Source organism: Neoarius graeffei, chromosome 10, assembly GCF_027579695.1.
Source record: "Neoarius graeffei isolate fNeoGra1 chromosome 10, fNeoGra1.pri, whole genome shotgun sequence".
Classification (NCBI taxonomy): domain Eukaryota; kingdom Metazoa; phylum Chordata; class Actinopteri; order Siluriformes; family Ariidae; genus Neoarius; species Neoarius graeffei.
Genome location: NC_083578.1, coordinates 230,303 through 257,067, shown reverse-complemented (window position 1 = coordinate 257,067; position 26,765 = coordinate 230,303). Strand labels below are relative to the sequence as shown.

The 26,765-nt window shown below is 43.4% G+C and overlaps 1 protein-coding gene across 1 annotated transcript in view; it reads left to right on the top strand.

Annotated features, from left to right (window-relative positions):
- The first annotated feature begins 461 nt into the window (after positions 1-461).
- Positions 462-26,765, top strand: part of LOC132892676 (uncharacterized) — a 126,291-nt gene continuing 99,987 nt past the window's right edge. Inside the window, exon 1 of the mRNA XM_060930989.1 lies at positions 462-698. Within this exon, the coding sequence (XP_060786972.1) occupies positions 586-698 (113 nt within the window). The 5' untranslated portion in view covers positions 462-585. The remainder of the gene's footprint in view (positions 699-26,765) is intronic.

Here is a 26,765-nt window from a genome sequence, read left to right as displayed (position 1 = left end):
TTTTCTTTCTTTGTATGTACAAATAGTTACATACATTTTTTTTAAACATGTTCGAAATAAAAATAAATTCATTCATTCATTCATTCATAAAATAGCAAAATGCTTGAAACATTTTGGTTTACATCTAATGAGTGTAGAATATATTAAATTTTCACTTTCTTAAATAACTTCTGGAAAATATTTAAATTTTTCACAATATTCTAATTTTTTTAGATGTACCTGTATATACTGATCGTTACAGGAGTTAGTTGGTGTTGTTCAGAAAGACAACTATGCTTGTGAAACAGCCCCAGATGGGTCCAGGCATGTAATCGTCCACATTTATAAATTACATTTAATTTTAATTTGTAGAAGTTTGTTAGGGTCGGCGTCCTCCACTCTGAAACTCCAGTCCAGGTGGTGGCAGTAACGCGCTCATTAGCTGCCTCTCCAACCGCCAGAAAACATTGGAGAAGAAAAAAAAAGCCGCTGTTCGCCTCGACCAGAAGTCCCGTAATACAATAGAACGGATTCGTTGCACTGAATGTATTGGCTGTGGGCTTTTCATGACTATATCTTATAAAGCTGATCTTTAGGGCCTTTAGGATGAGAAATAAACGAGCCGATGAGGTTCCCTGGAAGCGGCATGAATGCTTCGCGAGTAACTGCACCCATTATGCTAATAAATATTGGAAAGCAAGCGGGATCACGGTCCACAAGTAAGAATTCAGATTCAGAATTTTATTTTGGGATATTTACGGTATTTCATTGTTTGAGTGCGCTGATTTTCACACTGTATACTGATGAGAATAAATACCTGTTGAAAAGAAAATGTTTGATTTTGCCGTTTACGCATCTAAAATGATCTAATGCGTGATCAGACAGTCTAGTGATAATCTCTAGTAAGGCTCAGAGCAGAGTGTTCTAATGTTCTCTGTGACCCCGCCCCCTCAGCGGCGGGGAGTAAAGCGCAAGTCCAGGCAAGTTTATGCAAATGAGCTATGACGCGGGTCGCCGGTAACCAATCGGAATTTAGAAGTGCTCTGCTCGAAAGAATACTCGGAAACCCAGTCGTGTAAATTTTGGTTCCATTCGAACCGAGTGCGGTGGAGGAGAAATTAATAACTGTGGTGGCGGGTTTCATCATTTACTGTGTCACTGTTTGCAATACTATGTATAGGCAACATTTTTTTCTTTCCTATTGAATGCTTGTTTTTAAGTAGGAATGAAATTCAGTGGCTCAAAACACCAACTTGACCAATTACAGTAATTAGCCACTAAACATCGACCAGAGCTGTGTCCGAAATCACTCACTCATTCACTACCCCTTACTCACTATCTAGGGAATTCTATATAGAGGACTATAGACCCCTTTCACATGACGTCACCGCGCCGCGAGATTTTGTTAGGCGCCATATTGGAAGACCAAGTACATGCACTCACAATATAAAACAAAGTACGAGCGAGAGTAAAGTGACACGATGGATGATAATTCGGGTTATGTGAGTACATTACCAGTTGCAGAAAGGGCATGGTATGTGGAGAAACTGGCTGTGATTGATGGGTTTGACCCATATGATAAGACTCAGAAAAAATGATGTGAATCCAAGCACACAGTTTAACGCAAAAGTTCGTTTATATCCTGACCTTGTCAGCTGTCAGATTTATGTTAATGGACCCGGTAAGCTGGTAAATAATATATATATTTTTTTTCTTTACCAAATTCTAACAGAAAACGAGAGCGCCCGAAAGGGAAAACCGAGCCAAGCCGCCTCACGGCTGTAATGCAAATTGCTTTCCTCCTCGGTATACAAGTGCGCTTCCATGGCAGGGAAAAAGAAACTACATTTTGCCGCCTATGTAGTCCCCTATTTAAACAAATAGGAGTCATTCAGGATTCAGCCATGTTTTTGCTCCGTGCTTTTACTCTACCAAAGTTATACAGTATTATGAGCTTTAAATTGCATAAATAAAACCATTTGGTGAAACTTTGAAGAAGAGATTGTACTGGTTTAAAGTTTTTACCGAACGTTTTCATGTCGACTCCAATTAATACACTAGTAGAATCGATGACTAGTTTAGTAGGCCAAAACTTTTTTCAATTTTTGACTGTACCAGCCTGAAAAAACTTGCGACAGTCAAATGGAAAAAAAGCAAGCTGGTCATGTTGTACTGGACTAATCTATGACTGATGAGTATAGTAAGTGATACTAGTACTGATACAATAAAACAGACGACTGTAATCTGGCAGGCAGCACGATTTATATTATTTCTCCGTGTCAGATACATAAGGAGGACCGGACACCAATTCTGCCATCTGTTTGCTACCCAGACATTGTAAACTATTTGTTGTTTACACCCAGTGCCTACACTGCTGATGACTTGAAAGCCTACAAAGGGCTACAGACTTACAATTATGTTGTTAGTGGCTTGGTTCGTGATATTACAGCTGTTATTAAGAATAACCTACACATAGTTATTATTATTATTAAATTGTAGAAGTCTGGGAGGCTTGCTCCTCATACAGTTATCAACTTGAGGCCAATTTAGCATGTTTTAAATCTGAATTTCTTGCGTTTGCTTACCTCAAAGTGTCCGCAGATCATGCACAGACTTATCCATTATATCCACAGTTTTTTGCCAAGTCTCACACAGGTTTCTTTCAAGTCTACTTTTGGGCCAATAAATCATAAATAAAACAGCTCAGATTTGTTTAAGTCGTTTGCCACTCCACTTTATTCTCGTGGGTTCACATACCGCTGCCGTTATCACGAGTTTGTTGGTCTTCCAAAATGGCGCAGGGTCTGTTTACTTCCGGTTTCGGGTGACGTCAGTGAAAGGGGTCTATATAGTGAGCTCATTGGTAAAATGGGGGGAAGAAAACCCCACTTTGGGACGCTACTCCACCGCGCCATTATTTACATCATTGCTGTCGCACAATTAAAACGTGCCGGATCAGTTGGCTGGTGGGTTTTCGAAATAATAAAGACATGCCTGTATTTTTGTGATAAATCCATATTATACTGAGCGTATTTCCCACATTAATAAATACAAAGTACTTTGTGTCTGCTGCATCTTTTAGTTCTTTTTAAATCAAGGCTGAATACTTTCTTCTTTGCTGCTGCCTTTTATTAAATCACATTTAAGACTTTTGACTAATTCCTCTCTCTGCACTGTAACTTTTATTCTTGTATTTTATCTCATTCTATTTTAGCGTATTTTCTACTCTCTTACAATTTTTAACTGTACTTGAATGTCCGTTTCTGTGTTTCTTCCTCTGTCTATTCATCCCAACCCACTACAATATTATTGCCATTTTCGTGCCACAACTTATAAATTTGTCTCGTGCCTGTTATCATAAGGAAAAACAAACTACTGCTAAACTCAATCTAAAATACTTAACCCGCAGCAAAAAATAAACATAGGCTAGAAATATTACATATTTTGCACAAATGCATTTTGACTGCCCTGTATTGTCATGCTGTGTCGCATAAAGCAGTGCTTTCATAATTCTTTTGTATTCCCACTCGCTTATGTTCCACTCAAGGGCGTGGCCATATTGTCATTTTGTGGGTGGAGTCAAAGGTCAGCATGATGTACTATTGTTGATAGGTTTCCTGTATCTTGATTGGCTTGCTGCTTCTTACACTATGATGTACAGTGGTGCTTGAAAGTTTGTGAACCCTTTAGAATTTTCTATATTTCTTCATAAACTTGACCTAAAACATCAGATTTTCCCACAAGTCCTAAAAGTAAAGAGAAGCCAGTTAAAGAAATGAGACAAAAATATTATACTTGGTCATTTATTTATTGAGGAAAATGATCCAATATTACATATCTGTGAGTGGTAAAAGTATGTGAGCCTTTGCTTTCAGTATCTGGTGTGACCCCCTTGTGCAGCAATAACTGCAACTAAATGTTTGCGGTAACTGTTGATCAGTCCTGCACACCGGCTTGGAGGAATTTTAGCCCGTTCCTCCGTACAGAACAGCTTCAACTCTGGGATGTTGGTGGGTTTCCTCACATGAACTGCTCGCTTCAGGTCCTTCCACAACATTTCCATTGGATTAAGGTCAGGACTTTGACTTGGCCATTCCAAAACATTAACTTTATTCTTCTTTAACCATTCTTTGGTAGAACAACTTGTGCTTAGGCACGGCTCGAAATTCGCGGTGGTCCGGTCGCCCGAGGTGACTTAATTTGTCATTTGGCGGGCAATTCCTGTCACTAGCCAGCCCGGCTGGCTAGTTGAAAAAAAAAAAAAAAAATATATATATATATATATATATATATATATATATGAAGCGAAGATTCAAAGATTCAGACGCACCGTCAACTAAAGCCGCCACATATTAAGCGCGTGCCGTGTCTGTGTTAATCGATGTGTTTATCGGCAGGACGGAAAATACTGAAGAATTCCGAATCATATCGTGTACGAGTCAGGCTGTCGTTTTTTTCACTACTGTGCATGCATATAACACATCTTGCTGAATATCGCGGTAATCACGTTATCAAATTCAATAGATGCAGCCACATTATTGCCCATTTAAACACGTGTTTTTGTTGTTTACATCTGCCAAAGCTACGTTGCGATATGGAATTTTCTGAAAGGTGTACAGAAACCGCCAGAAATGGGGACAAAGCAACCTCAGTCTGAAGAGGAGAAAAAGGCTGCCGATAAAGCATACGAGAAGGAGAAACGACAAAGGACTTATAAGCAAACGTGGGAGCAGGGTAGGCCTTGGCTGCGATACGATTTCTATGGAATAATTAATTTTTTTCAAGTTGATTCCTAGTCGCCCTGTGATGACCTGGCGACTTGTCCAGGGTGAACCCCGCCTTTCGCCCGTAGTCAGCTGGGATAGGCTCCAGCTTGCCTGCGACCCTGTAGAACAGGATAAAGCGGCTAGAGATGATGAGATGAGATGAGATTCCTAGTCAATATGAAGCTCCTAATGCTTTCTCTCTCATAAATGGTTAAATACAGAAAGCATGTTGGACATATTTTGGGTGCTGTAGTCATGATAGTAAGTATATTTGTTTTCAATACTCATACACCAAGTTGCCAAGTTTTCCAATATGGGTTATTTTACAATCAGGGTACAAAGTTTGTGTCACAGGGGTCCAAAATTCAAATTGATTCAAACTGGTTCTTGTACACAGTTTTTGTGTAATCTGCTATAAGATGGGAGAAACAAATGAAGTGATTCTCGGAGAGGACATTTTTTTTGACAATTCAGAATCCACTACTTCCATAGTGCTTTTAAATATAAGGCTGTAAGCTTTGTGTTAGTTGTCTCTAATATTTATGTCCCAATATCTTGACCACATTTTAGGATGAAAATAATCATTTGAGATATGTTATTTTATATTGAAAAATTAGCTGTCTCGGAGAGGACATTTTTTTGACACAATTGCATACTAATTTGATCAAAATAGTCTGAAAACTTACTGGCATTCAACATTAAAACTTAACTATGTTTCCAATGATACGGAACCAAATATTTGTTTTATGGTATAAAGAATGATTTAAGTGCATCCCTTTTGGAGCTACCTGTGGTCAAAAAAGCACTTTTTCTAAGGCTACGTTCACACTGCAGGCTGAAGTGACTCAAATCCGATCTTTTCGCCCATATGTGACCTGTATCCGATCTTTTATTGACAATATGAATGACACAGATCCGATTTTTTCAAATCCGACCCAGGCCGTTTGGATATGTGGTCCTAATTCCGATCCCTATCCGCTCTTTTCATATGCGACTTCAGTCTGAACCGCCAGGTCGCATTCATCCGACTTACACGTCATCAACAAGCCACAAATGTCACTATTCTGCGCTGAAGTAGGCGGCGGGTCTCTCAAAAAAGTTACAACAACATGGCGCATATGACATCAATGCGAGGGACGCTTCGGGCTGTGAAGGTTCTGAATCTTCTCAATGGAAGGACGCAGAGGTTAGGGAGCTGATTTCCATTTGGGGGGATGCAGCTATTCAAGCTAGATTAGATGGGTCATACCGCAATCGGGCGGTTTTACTTCCGTAAACACTGGCCATGCTCACTGCGTGTGACGTCGTCGTATCCTGCAATGCGCATGCGGAACACTTTTAGGTCGCTTTTTGTTCATACTGAGGATCACATACAAGTCGCATATATTTGTTAATGTGAACGACCTCACAAAAAAATCGGATTTCACAAAAAAATCGGAATTGAGCATTAAGCCTTGCAGTGTGAACGTAGCGTAAATGACATGAGTAATTTTGCTAAATATGACACATATTGCCATACATTCACCAAAAATAACGTTATCACCAAATTTTATTTGCATGGTAAATAGAGCTATCACAGGGCTACAATAAACAACCAAGTTTATTTAGTCAAGCCTTTTGATATTGAAGATAATAAGTGTTAAATGTGATTTTTAGCTTGCGTACCCTGATTGTAAAACAACCCATATATTATTATTTGTTGATATTATATTATGGTGCTCTGTGTTCTCATTTATGTATTTAACAACAGTATCAAAATACTCGGGTCTTGAAATAAATGCACATTAGTCATGAACAATGGTAACTACTCTCTTTTGTGTTATTTTTGACAGAAGTAAAATTCATACATGAACAAATTTTGGCTAGTTGATTTTCTGTTTGGCGAGTTACTTTGGAAGGTAACTAGTTCAGCTGGCTGGTGAAAAAATATATGAATTTCTAGGCCTGTTAGGGTCGTTGTCTTGCTGCATGACTCACCTTCTCTTGAGATTCAATTCATGGACAGATGTCCTGACATTTTCCTTTAGAATTCGTTGGTATAATTCAGAATTCATTGTTCCATCAATGATGGCAAGCCGTCCTGGCCCAGATGCAGCAAAACAGGCTCAAACCATGATACTACCACCACCATGTTTCACAGATGGGATAAGGTTCTTATGCTGGAATGCAGTGTTTTCCTTTCTCCAAACATAACGCTTCTCATCTCATCTCATTATCTCTAGCCGCTTTATCCTTCTACAGGGTCGCAGGCAAGCTGGAGCCTATCCCAGCTGACTACGGGCGAAAGGCGGGGTACACCCTGGACAAGTCGCCAGGTCATCACAGGGCTGACACATAGACACAGACACCCATTCACACTCACATTCACACCTACGCTCAATTTAGAGTCACCAGTTAACCTAACCTGCATGTCTTTGGACTGTGGGGGAAACCGGAGCACCCGGAGGAAACCCACGCGGACACGGGGAGAACATGCAAACTCTGCACAGAAAGGCCCTCGCCGGCCACTGGGCTCGAACCCAGACCTTCTTGCTGTGAGGCGACAGCGCTAACGACTACACCAACGCTTCTCATTTAAACCAAAAAGTTCTATTTTGGTCTCATCTGTCCACAAAGCATTTTTCCTGTAGCCTTCTGGCTTGTTCACGTTATCTTTAGCAAACTACAGACAAGCAGCAATGTTATTTTTGGAGAGCAGTGGCTTTCTCCTTGCAACCCTGCCATGCACACCATTGTTGTTCAGTGTTCTCCTGATGGTGGATTCATGAGCATTAACATTAGCCAATGTGAGAGAGGCCTTCAGTTGCTTAGAAGTTACCATGGGGTCCTTTGTGACCTCGCTGACTATTACACGCCTTGCTCTTGGAGTGATCTTTGTTGGTCGCCCACTCCTGGGGAGGGTAGCAATGGTCTTGAAATTCCTCCATTTGTACACAATCTGTCTGACTGTGGATTGGTGGAGTCCAAACTCTTTAGAGATGGTTTTATAACCTTTTCCAGCCTGATGAGCATCAACAACGCTTTTTCTGAGGTCCTCAGAAATCTCTTTTGTTCGTGCCATGATACACTTCCACAAACGTATGTTGTGAAGATCAGACTTTGATAGATCCCTGTTCTTTAAATAAAACAGGGTGCCCACTCACACCTGATTGTCATCCCATTGATTGAAAACACCTGACTCTAATTTCACCTTCAAATTAACTGCTAATCCTAGAGGTTCACATACTTTTGCCACTCACAGATGTGTAATATTGGATCATTTTCTCAATAAATAAATGACCAAGTATAATATTTTTGTCTCATTTGTTTAACTGGGTTCTCTTTATCTACTTTTAGGACTTGTGTGAAAATCTGATGATGTTTTAGGTCATATTTATGCAGAAATATATAAAACTCTAAAGGGTTCACAAACTTTCAAGCACCACTGTAGCTCTTGGGCTATGCAGGTCGCATTCGATTCAAACCTCATGCTGTGCCAACACCGTTCACAGAAGAGGGATTCAGGTCATGCAAGCTGTTTAGCTAGAATGATAAAGATATTCAAAGCTTATATATTTTTTGTCCTGGCTAAACGCGGTGCTCCCGGTGAGTGTAAAATGTGTTAGTCATTAATCCCACATTATTTTTTAAAAAGCAAATTAATAACAAGTGCTGGATAAAAACCCATCTATCTTATGTAAATAAAGATGCAGGTTTTGTTGTCCGGCAGTCAATTTTTAATCTTTAATCACATTAATTGCCTTTAGTCCTACCAATTATGGCAGTGGGTAGTTGATTTAAACTTTGGCAGCAAGTATGTTGGCATTCTTTACTAGGCCCTGAAACAAAGTTAGTCTTCTACTCAAGTGTTTGAGATGTTGCACTCATGATCGGGTTTCCCGTGGTTGCAAAACCCATCAAAAATCAGGTCGATGCATGACCATGTTCTCTTCAGTATTAAGCCCTTTACCAAATCCCAGCATGCATTGTGCGCTGGGAACTTCCGGTGGCTCGGCTCACGTTGCTGATAACAGTACAAAAAAATATATTGGGCTATAAAATCATTTTCGACATTCAAATATTGGATGTAAGCTGAAATGTGATGTTATTAAATTGCCTTTATTTGTCTAGTTACTGGTTCCATGGTATTTTTCGTCAGCACAGAAGCTTTTAATAAATTGTCCTTATATTATCACATTGGCGCTGACTGACTGCACTGCATTCTGCAGACTCCACTGACTGACAGTACAGCTTTCACCCCTGTCTGGTCCGTCAGTGATGAAATTTCTTTGAACATTTCTCTGTCAGATCAGCAGACTGATACACATCTGGTGTCAGTGGGGTGACAGGTGTAATAGTATCTGAGAATAAATGTCTGAATTCCGGTCTGCTTTACACCCATACAAATGGATGAGATCTCTTCAACTCATGAAGTAAATCATTAGTAATTACTTTCCAAATATTTTCCTCACCACTGTGGACCACTGGGATCAATGCAGAATGTTCCTGGTTGCACTGGAAAGCAGAAGAAGTAAAAAGCATTAAATTAGAGCCAAATGTGCAAGTAGCTAGCGGCTAAGATGATTGTTGCTCGGTCTTGGCTAGGCATTAAATGTTTATTAAACAATCTACATCATAGGATTTATTTCTCACTGGACGTCTGCTAGTACAGTTAGACTATAATAGTGAGCACCACAGAATGCAGTGCAGTCAGTCAGAGCCAAAGACAATGTGATAATACAAGGATGACTTATTAAAAGCTTCTGTGCTGACGAAAAATACCATGGAACCAGTAACTAGACAAATAAAGGCAATCTAATAACATCACATTTCAACTTGCATCCGATATTTGAACATCGAAATTGATTTTATAGCCCAATTTTTGTTTTTGTACCATTATCAGCAAGGTGACCCGAGCCACCAGAAGTTCCCAGTGTGCAAAGCATGCTGGGATTTGATAAAGGGGTGAATGGAGCTCCCCCTCTGCTCCGTTCTGCGCACTCCCAGCCCCCTTCGCTCCGCACACGAGCTCCCCCTCCACTTCCTCTGCTCTGCTCCGCACGCGAGCTCCCCCAAAAGAGCTGTTTTGATAGCAGGCTTGCAGTACTCGAGTCCGACTTGTGCCCTAATTTTAAGGACTTGTGACTCGACTTGGACTTGAGCACTGATGACTTGGACTACGTTCAGACTGCACCCTGAAACGACCCATATCCGATTTTTTTGCCCATATGCGACCTGTATCCGATTTGTTATTGACAATCTGAACGACACAGATCCGATTTTTTCACATGCGACCCAGGCCGCTTGGATATGTGGTCCTAAATCCGATGCATATCCGATATTTTCACATGCGACTGCAGTCTGACCGGACAGGTCGCATTCATGCGACCTACACGTCATCAACAAGAGACAAACATCACTATTCTGCGTTGGCTAATCCCGCCTCTTTGGTGGAAAACAACAACATTTGTACAGTTTTCAGAATTTAAATAGACTTTTATAGAATTGATCAAGCTAATGGTGGATTTGGTAGGGACCTGGATGTTTATCTGTTAGCCTGATTAAATAAAACAGTTTCTATAACTGATTTATAACTTAAACCATCCTGTACCACATCGCCAGGTCTCGCCTCATCTCCATAGCAAACTGCACTGGTGTTTCTGCACCTTGAGCCAGCGCTGAGAGAAGTTGCAGAATTCAGCTGGCTATAAACAATCTAAATAAATATTTATAAAAATGTAGAAAAAGTTTATTAATATGACGAAATAAATATGTGCAAATTATTAAGCCTGAATTAAGAGTTTGGTAATACAGCGGCCGTATCCCAAATGACTGCCTACTGAAGCTCGAGTGCACTATATAGAGTTTAAAAATCCATTACTTCCTAGTAACATGTAGTGCACTTATATAGAAATTAGAGAGACATTTAGGAGTCAACCCTCGTTACCAGGCTACACGTTTTCATTTCAGTTCAGAAACAAAAACACACATGAGACCTCACACTTTAACACTAACCAGATAATTAAACAAACAAACAAAAAAAGAAATCATTAAACTTGAAGAGTGCGCTTTTTTTTTTGTTTACGTATTAGGTAGATGTGCTTATTACGTGTCAATTTGCGCATGCGGGACACTTTTGGGTCGTTTTCCGTTCATATTGGAGATCACATGCAAGTCTCATATAATTGGTAATGTGAACGGCCTAACAAAAAAATCGGATTTCACAGCAAATCGGATATGGGTCGTTTCAGGTTGCAGTCTGAACGTAGTGTTGGATTCGTGCATTAACTGCATTAGGACTCGGAAAATGGAGACGAGGACTGGGATCTTTTTTCTTTATTTTTGGACCATGCCATAATAATTTGGCATAAGATATTTACAGTTATGGTCAGAAATTTACATACAGTGGCATGAATGTCATCTTGGATATGAATGTCATGGCAATATTTGGCCTTCAGTAATTTCTTTGAACTGTTCTTTTTCTGTGGCAGAATGACTGTACAGCATACAGCTTTTAATAAAAAAACACTAGAATTTGGTGCACAAGTTTTAATTTTCTTTGGGTTTTCTGACATCAACACAGAGTCAAAATTGTACATACAGCGTCAAAAATATACATACAGCACACCTAATATTTGGGTAAAATGTCTCTTTGCGAGATTCACCTTGACCAAACATTTTTGTTTACCATGAACAAGCTTCTGGCAGAATTCTGGTTGGATATTTCATGACTCTTCGTGGTAGAATTGGTAGTGTACAATTAAAATTTTTTTTTTCCCTTGGCATGGACTTGACTTATAAGCACGCTTCATATATTTTCAATAGGGTTGAAGTCAGGACTTGTTTTAAGCTTAATCTGATGCGTGTTTGGGTTCATTGTCCTGTTTTAACTCCCAAGTTGTGTTCAAGTTTCTGATGGTTTATGCTGAAGAATTCAGAGGTAGTCCTCCTTCATTATTCCATCCACTTTGTGCAATGAACCAGTTCCACTGGCAGCAAAACACCCCCAGAACACGATGATCCTACCACCACCAGCTAGTACAGTGTCCCTCTGTACATGGTGGTCATTGTGGCCAAACAACTCAATCTGTGTCTTCTCTGACCATACAGCTATCCTCTAGAAGGCTTTTTCTTTGTCCGTGTGGTCAACTTCAAACTTTAGTTAAAGGAAAACTCTGGAGTGAAATGCTTTTTAGGTTTATTTTCATATTATTGGGAGTGCATACGTTGAGTTGCGATCACAATCGCATCAATCGGATGTGTTTTGAGAAAATTAGTTTTTTGTGATTTCAACCGGAAAGCGCTAACACGGCAGTGGCCGAGGCATGTCTTTTTGCCAATACGAGACGCTAGTTTTAAAACCATTGCAAAGCTCAAAACAACATGACGGTTCTGTGGAAGTGAGTAGAGGGTTCCTACAAACAAAACAAGGGGTGTCTAGCTCTAAAAGTGCATGAATAGAGTGTGTAGAATAGTAAATATAAAGGCAGTGACCTTACCTGAAGTCGGCCTTCCTCAGACGCCATCTTCAGTGGACAGTCCGTAAAAGTCGAGTGCCAAGTACAGAGCCCATTGGCGGGATGGGCTCTGCACTCGGCACTCGACTTTTATATTTACTATTTTACACACTCTATTTGTGCACTTTTAGAGCTAGACACCCCTCGTTTTGTTTGTAGGAACCCTCTACTCACTTCCACAGAACTGTCATGTTGTTTTGAGCTTTGCAATGGTTTTAAAACTAGCGTTTTGTATTGGCAAAAAGACATGCCCTGGCCACTGCCATGTTAGCGCTGTAAGTACAAAAGCCACCGTCCCGTCTGGAAACTACAAATCCCATCAACCCACTTCCACGTTGACCTACGTCACGCCTGGGCGGGATCACCTACGTCACATCCTCCATGAAGCCATAAGTAACTGAACACGCTTCCGTTGCGCTCTCTCTCTCGTCTGGACCAGCGTCTTCAGGCACAAAGAGATCCGCTCGTCAGAGCAACCCCGATAAAGATGTCTTTCTATCAGAAACAGAATTCAGCGCGTTTTTGTTTGCTACTGGCCACGGTAAAACTCCAAAACCGCGCGATTTTAACTCAGATTGAGTACAACCTGTTTCTTTTCATTTGTTCATTATAAGTACGTACGACTGTCGCCCAAAGCAGTTTAATTTAAAGTTAGAAGCGACCGGATTCCTTCTAACTAAAAGCGCTGTGCACATTGTTTGATCAGAGACTTTCTTCCCACGAACTACAAAGCATCAGATCAAGAATTCTCTGCCTTCTACAGAAGTCTTCATGAGCTCCTGTGAAATTCAGCCTCTTCGTAGCTTCTCTGTATTCCTACACAGAGACAAGGTACTGGAGCAGAATTGGCATTTTGGGCATAAAGACTAGTCTTAGGAATTAGCTTTTTGAAGTAGTGTGAATTTAAACTCAAGAACGGTTTAATTGTGTACACTGTAAACACGTAGGGTGTTGAATTAATTATTGTTCTAATTTTGTCCTCTCAATTGTTTAATAGATAGGCTTTGCATGCTGTCTATTCCTTTCTAACACTTTTTAATTTCATTATTACACATATTTTGACCTCATCAAGATTTCAGTGGATTTAGTAATGTTATAAGCTAGTGGAATTAGCCTACGGCTAATTCTTTTGTCTCATTAGCATCCAGGGCTAATTGTATTGTCTCAAGGGAACACGTGGCGGCCCCTCCCCCACACTCTCACACACGCCTTTTGTCTTAACTCCACGAGGTAGGATTCTTGGGCCTTAGCTAGCCACACAGGCTAACCTTTTTGTTGAGGCCATAAGGCCTCTCTCTCACACACACACACCCCTCACTGTTTGCTGAAGATTTCAACTGCTATTATTCATTTTTATCTTTGTTATAATAAATTCAATTATTATTGAAACTGTGTTTATTTGTTGTGCCTAATATTCTTTGAAGTCGCCCAATCTCAAAAGAATTCCAAGGTGCATATGAGTTATGTAATACGGTAAGTGATCATAATAATTTGGAATATACCATAATTTAGCTGTTTGGTAATTTATTATTAAGCACCAAAATTAATGGTATTAATTAATGAGATTATTAATGAGACTGATTTAATCAGACTGATTTAATTAGATTGATCACTTAAAACTAATTGCACCTACAGCGCTTTCCGGTTGAAATCACAAAAAAGTAATTTTCTCAAAACACATCCGATTGATGTGATTGTGATAGCAACTCAACGTATGCACTCCCAATAATGCGAAAATAGACCTAAAAAGCATTTCACTCCGGAGTTTTCCTTTAAGCTTGAAGGTGTCAATTTTGGAACAGGGGGTTATTTCTTGGATAGCAGCCTCTTAGTCCATGGTGATCTGGACTGTAGACAGTGATCCATCAGCTTCCAATTCATGGCAGGGCTGTGCCATGGTGGTTCCCAGGTTGTTCCTGACCATCCAAACCAATTTCCTTTCAGCTGAGGGTGACAATTTTTGGGTTTTCTTGAACCAAAGTGGCTTGGCAAAGTGACTACACCTCACAATAACTTGGATATATCTATAATATTCACGAGGAGAAGGATCTCTATACATCAGCTTATATTTGTAAGGAGCAACGGCGGATCCTTGATCAGAAAGACCAATGATGAAACAATACTCTCACTGTTCATAATACCCAGGTTCATTTAACTGACCAAACACTAATTTTCTTTCATGTTGGCTTTTAACATATGAAAAATATCCCAAATGGATCTCCACTAAGTAAACTACATTCAGTATGAAATAATGCTGTGTATACCCAATGTAGTACACTATTTATCCAAGAAGGAATGGTTTGTAATTTGGCCTTTGCTAGTCGTTTGTGTGGCTAACCTATTTCAAAGTATTTAAATAAGCTTAACTTGTTCTCAGACTTTTTATAACCAGTTTACACTAATCAAGATAAAAATGATTCATATAAATTTGACTAACAAACATAGCAGCTAAAATCATGTTCATTTTTTTATTGTTGTAATTTTGTGCTTTTGTTTATTAACTTTAACAATAAAACATTGCTCTTGATTTAAAACTTTATGAACTTTCAATATTCCTCTTTATATTTTTATAGGCATAAAGGGTATTATTGTTATCAACAATAATAAAAATAATAATAATACATCTTATTTATAAGCGCCTTTCATGACACTCAAGGACACTTTACAAGAATAAAACAGATAAAATAAACAACAGATAAAAACTACACAATATAAAATGGAAAGAAGAGGGGAAAATGCAATTTACAGGGAATAAGCTAAACAGCAGATAGAAACTAAACAGCAAAAATAAGAAAAAAGAGAGAAAAACAATGCAACTTACAAAGAATAGACTATTTTGAACAGGTGAGTTTTGAGTCTCGATTTGAAAAGAGGAAGAGAGTCAATGTTACAGATATCAGGTGGGAGAGAGTTCCAGAGTTTGGGAGCAGAGCGGTTGAAAGCTCTGCTCCCCATGGTGCTAAGGCAGGCAGAGGGCACGGTGAGATGAGTGGAAGAGGAGGATCTGAGCGAACGGGTGGAAGTTGCGATATGGAGATTTGACAGATGGGGGGGCAAGATTGTGGATGGCCTTGAATGTGTAAAGGAGAATTTTGAAATCAATTCTGTACTTAACTGGGAGCCAGTGGAATTGTTGGACAGAGGTAATGTGGTGGAATGAGGGAGTTTTGGAGATAATGCGAGCGGCTGCATTCTGGACCAGTTGAAGCTTATGGAGGGATTTGTGAGGGAGGCCAAAAAGGAGAGAATTACAATAATCAATACGGGAGGTGACAAGGCTGTGAACAAGGATAGACGTGGTATGGGAGGGGTGAGCGGAGATGATTAATATTACGAAGGTGGAAATATGCAGACTGGGTTATATTACTGATGTGAGATTGAAAGGATAATGAGCTATCGAGGATGACACCCAGACTCTTAACCTGAGGGGTAGGGGGAAACTAAGGAGCTGTCAATTGTGATGGAGAAACTGTCAACTTTGGATAGTGTGGATTTTGTGCCAAGAAGAAGAATTTCAGTTTTGTCACGGTTATGTTTTAGGAAGTTTGAGGTGAACCAGGATTTTATTTCAGATAAGCAGTTAGAAAGAGAAGAGGGCGGTAACGTGGAATTTGGTTTGCTGGATAGATAGAGCTGGGTGTCATCTGCATAGCAGTGGAAATGGATATTGAATTTACGGAATATATTGCCAAGGGGAAGAAGGTAAATAATGAAGAGAAGGAGTCCCAGAACAGATCCCTGGGGCACACCTGAGGAAACGGGGGATGACTGGGATCTGAAGGATTTGAGTTGGATGAACTGAGTGCGGCCCAAGAGATAAGAGTAAAACCAGTCAAGTGCGGTGTGACTGATGCCAATGGAAGATAATCTGTTAAGGAGGATGGTGTGTGAAATTGTGTCAAAGGCCGCGCTCAGATCAAGAAGGATAAGAATGGAAAGTAAACCAGAATCAGCTGCCATAAGGAGGTCGTTGATGATTTTTATGAAAGCAGTTTCTGTGCTATGGTGGGGTGGAAACCAGACTGGAATTGTTCATAGAGGCTATTTTGGGTTAGATAGGAGTGAAGTTGAGTGGCTATAATTTTTTTCAAGTATTTTGGAGATGAAAGGTAGGTTAGAGATGGGGCGGAGGTTATTAAAATTATTGGGATCTAAGCCAGGTTTTTTCAGAATAGGGGTAACAGCTGCCGTTTTGAAGAGTGTAGGAACAATTCCAGTAGTGAGTGAGGATTGGATGATGGCAGTTATGAGGGGGAGCAGAGAGGAGAAGCAAGATTTGACCAGAGCTGTAGGAAAAGGATCTAGCTGACATGTAGAAGGCTTAAGCTACATCCACACGACAACGGCAACGAGATGTTATTTAAAAATATATCGCGTCCAAATGGGCAACAATCAGTAAAATATCAGGTCCATATGGCAACGCAACGCTTGCTGAAAACAATGCAATACACATGCCACACCTCTAGGGGCGCTGTAAGACGGTCCCTTCGGAGACACCAGAACAATAGGAGAAGTAAGGACGCATGCGCATAAACTATTATGCGCGAGACTTCATATTAGCCACAAAGTCAGGAAAATCTGTTTGTAAAATTACATTATAATGACCAAATACAATGAAAAGTATTTTTCCAGTCTCACCTGTGAAAGGTAATCCCATGTGATCTCGTTTGGACAGCAAACCTGTTGGTAAAGTTAAACGCAGCTAATCTTTATTCTCCGCTTTGACCTCTCCAAAATGGCGGCGAGGATGACACATGATTCTACGTGGAAGGCGGCGTCTTTAATGGTCCGGAATAAATTGAATAATACACGTTGATGGATTAATTTGCTGTTTCTCACCTGTGAAAGGTAATCCCATATGATCTCGTTTGGACGGTAAACCTGTTGGTACAGTTAAACGCAGCTAATCTTTATTCTCCACTTTGACCTCTCCAATATGGCGGCGAGGATGACGTATGATTCTACGCGGAAGGCGGCGTCTTTAATGGTCCGGAATAAATTGGATTAATTTGCTCCTCTACGCCCTTTTTGAGGAATGTATTGTCGGACTTAAATCAACATCTGAAGAGGTGAGATCGCTCCTTTTTTCCCCTATTTTTGCTGGCGGGATTGCACCATTACACAATAAATATTCACAGTGAAAATATTTTGTAAGCGCGTTTCATGAAACAAGTTATAGGATTTGTTGACAACTCGCATCGCAATGAGAAGATCATTGGCACTACTGGTGTTAAGAATCAGACCATTTCATAAATGAATATTTTGCTGTAGAGCTGCAGTGTTTGTACAATTGCATGTTTTTGCTTCACTATTACTGTCACTATTCTGCTTCTTGCATTACTACTGTGAACTAACACTGAACATAATAATAATAATAATATCCAAGCTCGTGTTTCACTCTCACTAGTGCTCTGTAAGGCTTTTTCCTGGTGATATTCGTTACACTTCTACCCGGCGTGAAGCACTCACAGTCATGTGGTTGTGACGTCATCGTAAACAAATCCGTTCTACTCATCCAGACGACTTCACAATGGCAACGTTGCCAGATCTTTCCACTCTGGAACCCGTTCTCAAAAAGATTGCGTTTTGGGCACCCAAAACGCCGGTGCCGTGTGGATGCCGGGCCTAAACGATAAGCAATTGTATCGGAGTCACCTGAATCTGTTGCCGTGTGGACAGGGCCTTAGATTTACGGATGAGGTCACAGATGACAGATGCATCTGGGAGTTGGAAACAGGAGAATGGCTGACCGTGTGGGAGAGGTTCAGAGGAGGAGAGAGGCAGAAAATCAGGACTTAAGTTCTGATGGAGTTTATGAATTTTCTCACTACAAAAACAGCATTGGAGAGTTACAAGTGTCAGTTGAGTAAAGATGGAGGGGTAGGGAGTCTGGGGGTTGGAGGATTTTGTTTAATAGAGAAAACAGTGTTTTGGTGTTCCCTTCATTGGAGCAGATTAAACCAGAGTAATAAATGGATTTTATTTGAGCGATTTAATCCTAATAATGTAATATGTGAGTCTTGTGCATTTTCTTTATGAATAGTAAGACCAGTTTTTCTATGGAGTTGCTCGAGCCGACGAGCTTTGGCTTTCATTGACCGGAATTCTGGGGTATACCAGGGGGCAGATTGAGAGAAGGAAACAGACTGAGTTTTTACTGGACCAAGAGAGTTGAGAATGATGTTTAAACCACAGTTATAGTGAGCAACTAGTTCATCTGGCGAGGATAAATTGTCCGGGATCAGAATATTGTCAAGGCTGGAGATGAGGACATCCATATTAATGTCTTTTGATATTCCTAAAAGAGATGAGACATGGTGGCTTGGTTGTGGAGAGGCAGGGTGTAATGTTAAATGAGAGGAGGAAATGATCAGTTATATGGAGTTCATCAGCTGTGCAATTTGAAGGGGTGAGACCAGAACAACAAATTAAGTCCAGAGTATGTCCTTTTGTGTGAGTGGGAAAATCAATGAATTGATGAAATCCAAAATTCTCAGGGTGGAATGAAAAGTCTTTGGTGAGAGGAAGATTACTGCTGTCCATGTGGATATTGAAATCCCCCAACAATATTATGTTTGGTGAGAGAATAGATAAATGATTGAGTAGAGAGGCAAAATCAGCTGTGCAATTTGAGAAAAAGACGACTCCATCAATTGACAATCCATTTCATCAATTCATTGATTTTCCCACTCACACAAAAGGACATACTCTGGACTTAATTTGTTGTTCTGGTCTCACCCCTTCAAATTGCACAGCTGATGAACTCCATATAACTGATCATTTCCTCCTCTCATTTAAAAAGTCATTGTGTGGCTTAGGAGGACAGTAAACTGTGGCGACAATGGTAGGGGTGGGACCGGACAGTTCACACACTAAACATTCCAATGAACTGAATACAGGCATAGATACTGGGAAGACTTTCCAATTCTCGCGGTGAATTATCGCGAGACCTCCTCCGTGACAGGGTTGACAGACATAAACAAACCCAGGAGGAGTGGAGTCGTTAAGTTGTGAAAAGTTGTTGGGTGGTTGCCATGTTTCAATTAGGCAGAGAAAGTCAAACCTACGGTCAGTGAGGAGATCTTGAATGAGGTGTCCCTTGCTCGTCAGTGAGTGGATGTTAAGAAGACTGAAGTTGACAATGGCGTTGTCATGTTTGGCAGTAGCGTTAGCTGACCTAACTAGGCTAGCCAACGTGCTGTGTTTAACAACCCAGCTGGTGTTCCTGGGAGGGCGATGAGTGGTAGACCAGAAGGATTTAATTGCTGTAGAGTTGTCGAGATGAAAATTCTGGCGAGACCCATGATGAATGTATCTCGGGCGAGGCAGAAGAGCGATGTCCGGGTGCAGATACAGCGCTGCTGGTGGAGGCTCAGACAGGTGAGAGCGAAGCCAGAGGAGTTCAGCAGCGGTGTATTGGACAAACAACAGTTATTATTATTATTATTATTATTATTATTAGGGCCTGAGCACCGTTCGGTGTGAAGACCCTATTGTTTTTCGAAGGATTCTTCTTTTTTTTTCTGTCGTGTTTGGCCTTATTTGAGGCATTTCCCATGCACGAAAACTCATGAAATTTGATACACACATCAGTCATTGTAACCGCTACTCAGCCACAGACGTTTGGCCCCGGGCGTGGCCCAGGGACTTCATAGCGCCCCTTTTTCTATTTCCCATTGAAATGAATGGGTAGAACTTTGGAGTGATGATGTCATAAGGCCATTTGGAGTAAAATTACACATGGTCATTTTTAACGTACTCCTCCTAGATGGTTCATCAAATTCATGTCAAACTTGGCAAACATGATGCCAAGATATTGCTGAAGTTGAATTGCGAAGGGATTTTTGATATGTTGTAATATGTTGAAATATTATAACATATGCCAAGATACTGCTGAATGTTGAACTCGATATCTTGTAATATGATTCTGATTCTCTTTAGCCGTTATGGCATCTTTATTAACAATCACGATCTTACACCTTCTCTAGTCACGGTGGGGAGAACTCTGAACTCTTTTCATCTCTTTACAAACATAACACGCCTGGGCATGTCCTAAACAAAATGTGGTGTCACAACATGAGTTTCAGGCTTGTGACTTGTAACCCACTGTGGTGAAAACAAAACACTACACCTCATTAAACTGCTTTGCAATCACATATCACATATTGTAACTTTACAAAATATTGGATATTGTGAGTCTGATGATATAACATATACAATTCTGTGCACACTCATACACACACAGTCATATGCATACACACACAAGTACGCACTCACATGCACACGCGACATCTATGAGCACACACTCTCACTCTCTCTCTCTCACACACACACACACACACACACACACACACACACACACACACCTCTTTCTCTCTGACAGACGCACACACACACACACACACAAAATATAATAGTGACCTGCCATCATTGTGCATTTTGTTGCAGACATATGAAAACTCTGCATGTACACACACACACTGCAGACACAGGAAAGCTAAGATGACTTAAGATTACAGCGTGAGATAGAGATAAGGAGGAGACACGTATAAATGTACATTTTCACACAGCAGTCATGGCATTTGCAACATGCACATCACGTTTGAACATTTGATGAATAAATTTATTATTATTATTATTATTAGTAGTAGTAGTAGTAGTTTTCTGTCGCGCTTGGCTTTTTTTGAGGCATTTCCCATGCACGAAAACTCATGAAATTTGATACACACATCAGTCATTGTAACCGCTTCTCAGCCACAGACGTTTGGCCCCGGGCGTGGCCCAGGGACTTCATAGCGCCCCTTTTTCCATTTCCCATTGAAATGAATGGGTAGAACTTTGGAGTTCTACCCAAAGTTTCTACCCTTTGGATGATGTCACGCCCAACAGGAAGTGAGGTAATTGGGTGTAACGGTTCTCATAGAAGGGTGGAGCACAGAAGACGGCAGGACAGAGTTCAGGTTAGTACAGGGTTTTTATTGCCACACTTTTCAGTGAACAACTATTTTAAATCCACACACACAATCGGCATCTCGTTGGGGGAAGAGCTCCCTCTGCTCTCGCTCTCCCTCCTTAAGTAGGGCATGGTCACTGGGAAGACACACAAACACAGGTTAATTGACGTTAGGTGTAGTGATTCTGCCACTTACCTTCCCTGAATCCGCCCTCCTGTCACAAACCAGCGCTTGACCACGCCCCCGCTGCCACATACCCCCACCGCCCGACTCAGACCGGGCAGCTGTCCGGCCTGCAGCTGACTCCCCCCCCCCCCCCCCCCCTTGACGGGAGAGGAAGTCCGCCACAACCATCTGCGCCCCCGGCCTGTGGATCACCTTAAAGTTAAAGGGTTGGAGTGCCAGATACCAACGGGTGATCCGCGCGTTGGCATCCTTCATGCGGTGGAGCCACTGGAGGGGCGCGTGGTCCGAACAGAGGGTGAAAGGGCGTCCCAGCAGGTAGTAACGGAGGGCAAGGACCGCCCACTTGATCGCCAAGCACTCTTTTTCAATGGTGCTGTAGCGCCCCTCACGCACCGACAGCTTCCTACTGATGTACAAGACTGGGCGGTCCTCCCTCTCCACCTCCTGGGACAAAACAGCCCCCAGCCCTCTGTCCGACGCATCCGTCTGTAACATAAAGGGGAGAGAAAAGTCAGGGGAGTGTAAAAGTGGCCCCCCACACAGTGCAGCCTTTACCTCAGAAAAAGCCCGCTGGCATTGCTCCGTCCACTGGACTGGATCCGGTGCCCCCTTTTTTAGTCAGATCAGTCAGCGGGCTGGTGACGTCCGAATAATTAGGTATAAACCTACGATAATAGCCAGCCCCAGGAACTGTCTCACCCCCTTTTTGGTCTTGGGCCTCGGGCAGGCCGCAGTTGCTGCGGTCTTGTTAATTTGGGGACGCACCTGACCATTGCCCAAGTGGAAGCCCAGATACCGTACTTCCACCCGCCCAATCGCACACTTCTTCGGGTTGGCTGAGACCCGCCCGCCTCAGCGACCTAAGGACGGCCCTCAGATGTTCGAGGTGCCTCGGCCAGTCATTACTATACACAATAATGTCGTCGAGGTAGGTGGCCGCATAGGTGGCGTGGGGGCAGAGGACCCTGTCCATCAGCCGCTGAAACGTAGCGGGCGCCCCAAACAGCCCAAAAGGAAGTGTGACAAGTTGGTGTAAGCCGAACGGTGTGGAAAAGGCCGTTTTTTCTCGGGATAGTGGAGTCAAGGGGATCTGCCAATATCCCTTTGTTAAATCCAGTGTCGAATAAAAGCGAGCCGTGCCTAGTCGATCGAGCAGCTCATCAATATGAGGCATTGGGTACGCATCGAATTTAGACACCGTGTTGACTTTTCTATAGTCCACACAGAACCGGACCGACCCGTCGGCTTTGGGTACCAAGACCACCGGGCTGCTCCAGTCACTGTGGGACTCCTCGACGATGCCCATTTCGAGCATGGCCTCGAGTTCTTCCCGAACCACTTTTTTTCTTGTGTTCGGGTAGCCTGTAAGGGCGGCTACGCACTACCACCCCCGGGGGCGTCTCAATGTGGTGCTCTATGAGGTTGGTGCGGCCGGGCAGGGGCGAGAACATGTCCGAAAACTCGGTCTGCAACTGGGCAACCTCCGCGAGTTGGGTCGGGGAGAGGTGGTCTCCACAGGGGACTGGAGAGGTACGTGATGCTAATGTTCCCTTTTGAACCTCCGGCCCCAGCTCTGCCTTCTCCGGAACCACCAACGCCACGGGGACCTCCTTGTTCCAGAGTTTGAGCAGATTGAGGTGGTAAATCTGTAGTGCCCCACCCCTGTCCGTTCACCTCACCTCATAGTCGACGTCCCCGACTTGCCGTGTGACCTCAAAGGGTCCTTGCCACTTGACGACTAATTTGAAGCTCGATGTGGGCAACAGTACGAGTACTTTATCTCCCGGTGCGAACTCTCTAAGGCGCGTACCCTTGTCGTACAGGCGGGTTTGCCATTCTTGGGCCTGCCGCAAATTCTCGTGGGTTAGGTGTGTGAGTGTGTGGAGTTTTGCGCGCAGGTCAATAACGTACTGAATTTCATTTTTACTTAGTGAAGGTCCCTCCTCCCAATTTTCTCGCAGCACATCTAAAATGCCGCGCGGCTTATGCCCATATAATAATTCAAACGGGGAGAACCCCGTGGAGGCTTGGGGGACCTCTTGCACTGAAAACAGCAAGAGTTCGAGCCATTTATCCCAGTTACGTGCGTCCTCACTTACGAAGTTTCTAATTATATTTTTGAGGGTGCGATTGAACCGTTCAACTAAACCGTCCGTTTGTGGGTGATACACACTGGTGCGGATTGGCTTAATCCCTAATAACCCATACAGTTCGTTCAGTGTTCGTGACATAAATGAGGTGCCTTGATCAGTCAGAATCTCTTTCGGGATTCCAACTCGGGAGATGACGCAGAAGAGTGCCTCCGCAATACTGCGTGCTAAGATATTGCGGAGAGGCACTGCTTCCGGGTATTGCGTTGAATAGTCCACCAGAACTAATATAAAGCGGTACCCTCGTGCTGACCGATCTAATGGCCCGACGAGATCCATCCCAATTCTTTCGAATGGGGTCTCGATTAATGGTAGAGGGCGCAAAGGCGCTTTTGGAATGGCCGCTGGATTTACTAACTGGCATTCGCGGCACGCCGTACACCACCTAAGGACATCGCCGCGAATACCCGGCCAATAGAATTGGGCCATTATTCGGGCTAGTGTCTTATCCTGCCTTAAGTGTCCAGCCATGGGATTAAAGTGAGCCGCCTGGAATACCAATTCCCGGCGGCTTTTTGGAATCAAAAGCTGTCTGATTTGCTCTTTCGTCTGAGTGTCCTGCGTCACTCGGTATAATCTATCTTTCACAATAGAAAAATAGGGGAAGGACGGGGTGGCGTCCGGCAGGAGCGTTTGACCATCTATTACTCTCACTTGGTCAAACGCATGCCGCAGAGTCTCGTCTCATGACTGCTCTAACGGGAAATCCGTGAGGGATTCCCCGAGAGAGGGAGGAGGAGCCTGTGGCTCCTCACTCTGACGTGGAGATGACGTAGACGGCTCTGTGACAGCTGCTCCCGCCAAGGCGACACCGGGACCTCCCCCTGCTGACCTATGGCAGGACCCACTCCTCACCAAATGACTCATCAACTCCCCGAATCCCGGCCAATCAGTCCCCAAAATTATCGAGTGGGTGAGGCGAGGATTAACCGCCGCCTTTACTATAAATTTTTCCCCTCGGAAAAAAATGTGGACCGACACCAAAGGGTAGCTGTGAACATCCCTGTGTACACACAACACCTTCACCCCCTGTGCTCCCCCCAATGCCTCGTCTTGCACCAGGCTTTGGTGAATCGAGGTTTGATTACAACCAGAATCCACCAACGCCTGATATGTATCGCCTTGAATACTCACCGGTATGCGATACGCTCTGGCCCGATCGAGGGCGGCTCCTGGCGCGTTGGGGATCCGAACCACCGCGCCCATCTCCATTACCGTGCACTGCTGTTGGAGGTGGCCCGGCTCTCCGCAGCGCCAGCAAACCGGCCCGGGCTTCCTCTCCGCACCGGTGTTCTGGGGCTCACTCACCTGAGGGGGGGGAGAGACAGACACAGAAGGGAGAAATGGGAGGGCACTGCGGGTGCAGCGGGCCGGCTGGGGTGGCGCCGGCCCCCGCCTCCGCGGTGGGGGAATGGGGCGAGGATGGGACACAGGAGGAGAGGGAGAGAGAGGAGAGAAGAGGCTGTCTGCTGTCCTGCCGCCGGGACAGCCGCCAAATGGTCCTCCGCCAGCTCGATGGCCTGATCCAGCGACGCCAGGCGGTGGCACTGGACCCACTCCGCGGTTCCTGCTGGCAAGCGTGCGATGAATTGTTCCAGTACCACCTGGTCGATGATCCCCTCAGCGTCGCGGTTGTCGGCCCTCAACCACCGCTAGCAGGCGTCCCAGAGTTGCTGGCCAAACACGAATGGCCGGCCGACTTCCTCCAAGCACAAAGCGCAGAAGCGCTGATGCTGCTGCTCGGGGGTGCGCCCCACATGCTGGAGGACGGTCCGGTGAAGGTCCGCGTAGGCCAGCCGGCAGTTGGCGGGGAGCTGTAGCGCGGCCAGCTGCGCCTCTCCCGTTAGCAGGGGGAGGAGGCGCACCGCGCGCTGATCCATCGGCCACCCCGAGGTCTCTGCGACTTGCTCAAAGAGTGTGAGGAATGCCTCGGGGTCGTCCTGCGGGCCCATCTTTGTTAGGGTGAGGGGGGACGGGCCCGCGGTGGGTCGGTTGGTAGACCCCGCCGACGCGAGGAGGTGCCGGAACGCCTGATGATCCTCTTGCTGGGCCAACACCAGGGCCTCGAACCGCTGTTCCTGCTCCTTACGGAGGGTGACGAACGCCTGGCGCTGGCTTTGCTGGGCTGTGGCGAGGGCGTGGACCAGGTCGGCGAACGGGGAGGACTCCATGGGGCTGTTCGGCTTCTGCGCTCCAGATATTCCCGGATTTTGGCACCACTGTAACGGTTCTCATAGAAGGGTGGAGCACAGAAGACGGTAGGACAGAGTTCAGGTTGGTACAGCGTTTTTATTGCCACACTTTTCAGTGAACAACTATTTTAAATCCACACATACAATCGGCGTCTCGTTGGGGGAAGAGCTCCCTCTGCTCTCTCTCTCCCTCCTTAAGTAGGGCGCGGTCACTGGGAAGACACACAAACACAGGTTAATTGACGTCAGGTGTAGTGATTCTGCCACTTACCTTCCCTGACTCCGCCCTCCTGTCACAGACCGGCGCTTGACCACGCCCCTGCTGCCACATTGGGCTTATATGCGTTTGGACACATGGTCATTTATAACGTACTCCTCCTAGACGGTTCATCAGATTCATGTCAAACTTGGCAAACATGATGCCAAGATATTGCTGATGCCAAGAAATCACGAAGGGATTTTTGATCTGCCTTTGGGATTTTTGATATCCCTTTGGGATTTTTGATATAAAGGACGGACCCTAAAATGCTTTGCAGAATCATAGAGTCAATCAAGTGCAGGTCATAAAAAGAATATTCCTCGACACCTAATTATTTTTGTTTAGTGGACCGACAGCTACTGATGAGATTTTCAATGCTTACACACACCACACACACGCGCTCTCTCTCTCTCTCTCTCTGCAAAAAAAAATAAAAAATCACACACACACTGCAGACACAGGAAAGCTAAGATGACTTAAGATTACAGTGTGAGATAGCGATAAGGAGGAAACACGTATAGTTTTGTACATATATAAATGTACATTTTCACACCACGGAAACACACACACACACACACACACTCTTTGTCTGTCTATCTCTCATCCGTCAAGCAGTCATGGCATTTGCAACATGCACATCACCTTTGAACATTTGATGAATATATGACATGACTGTTTTGTTGGGTGGCGGAGTGTCCTGGGTTGCAGAACCACACGTGCGAGGGCCCGTCAAGGCCGCTAGTGGCTTTAATTATTATTATTATTATTATTAATAATAATAAT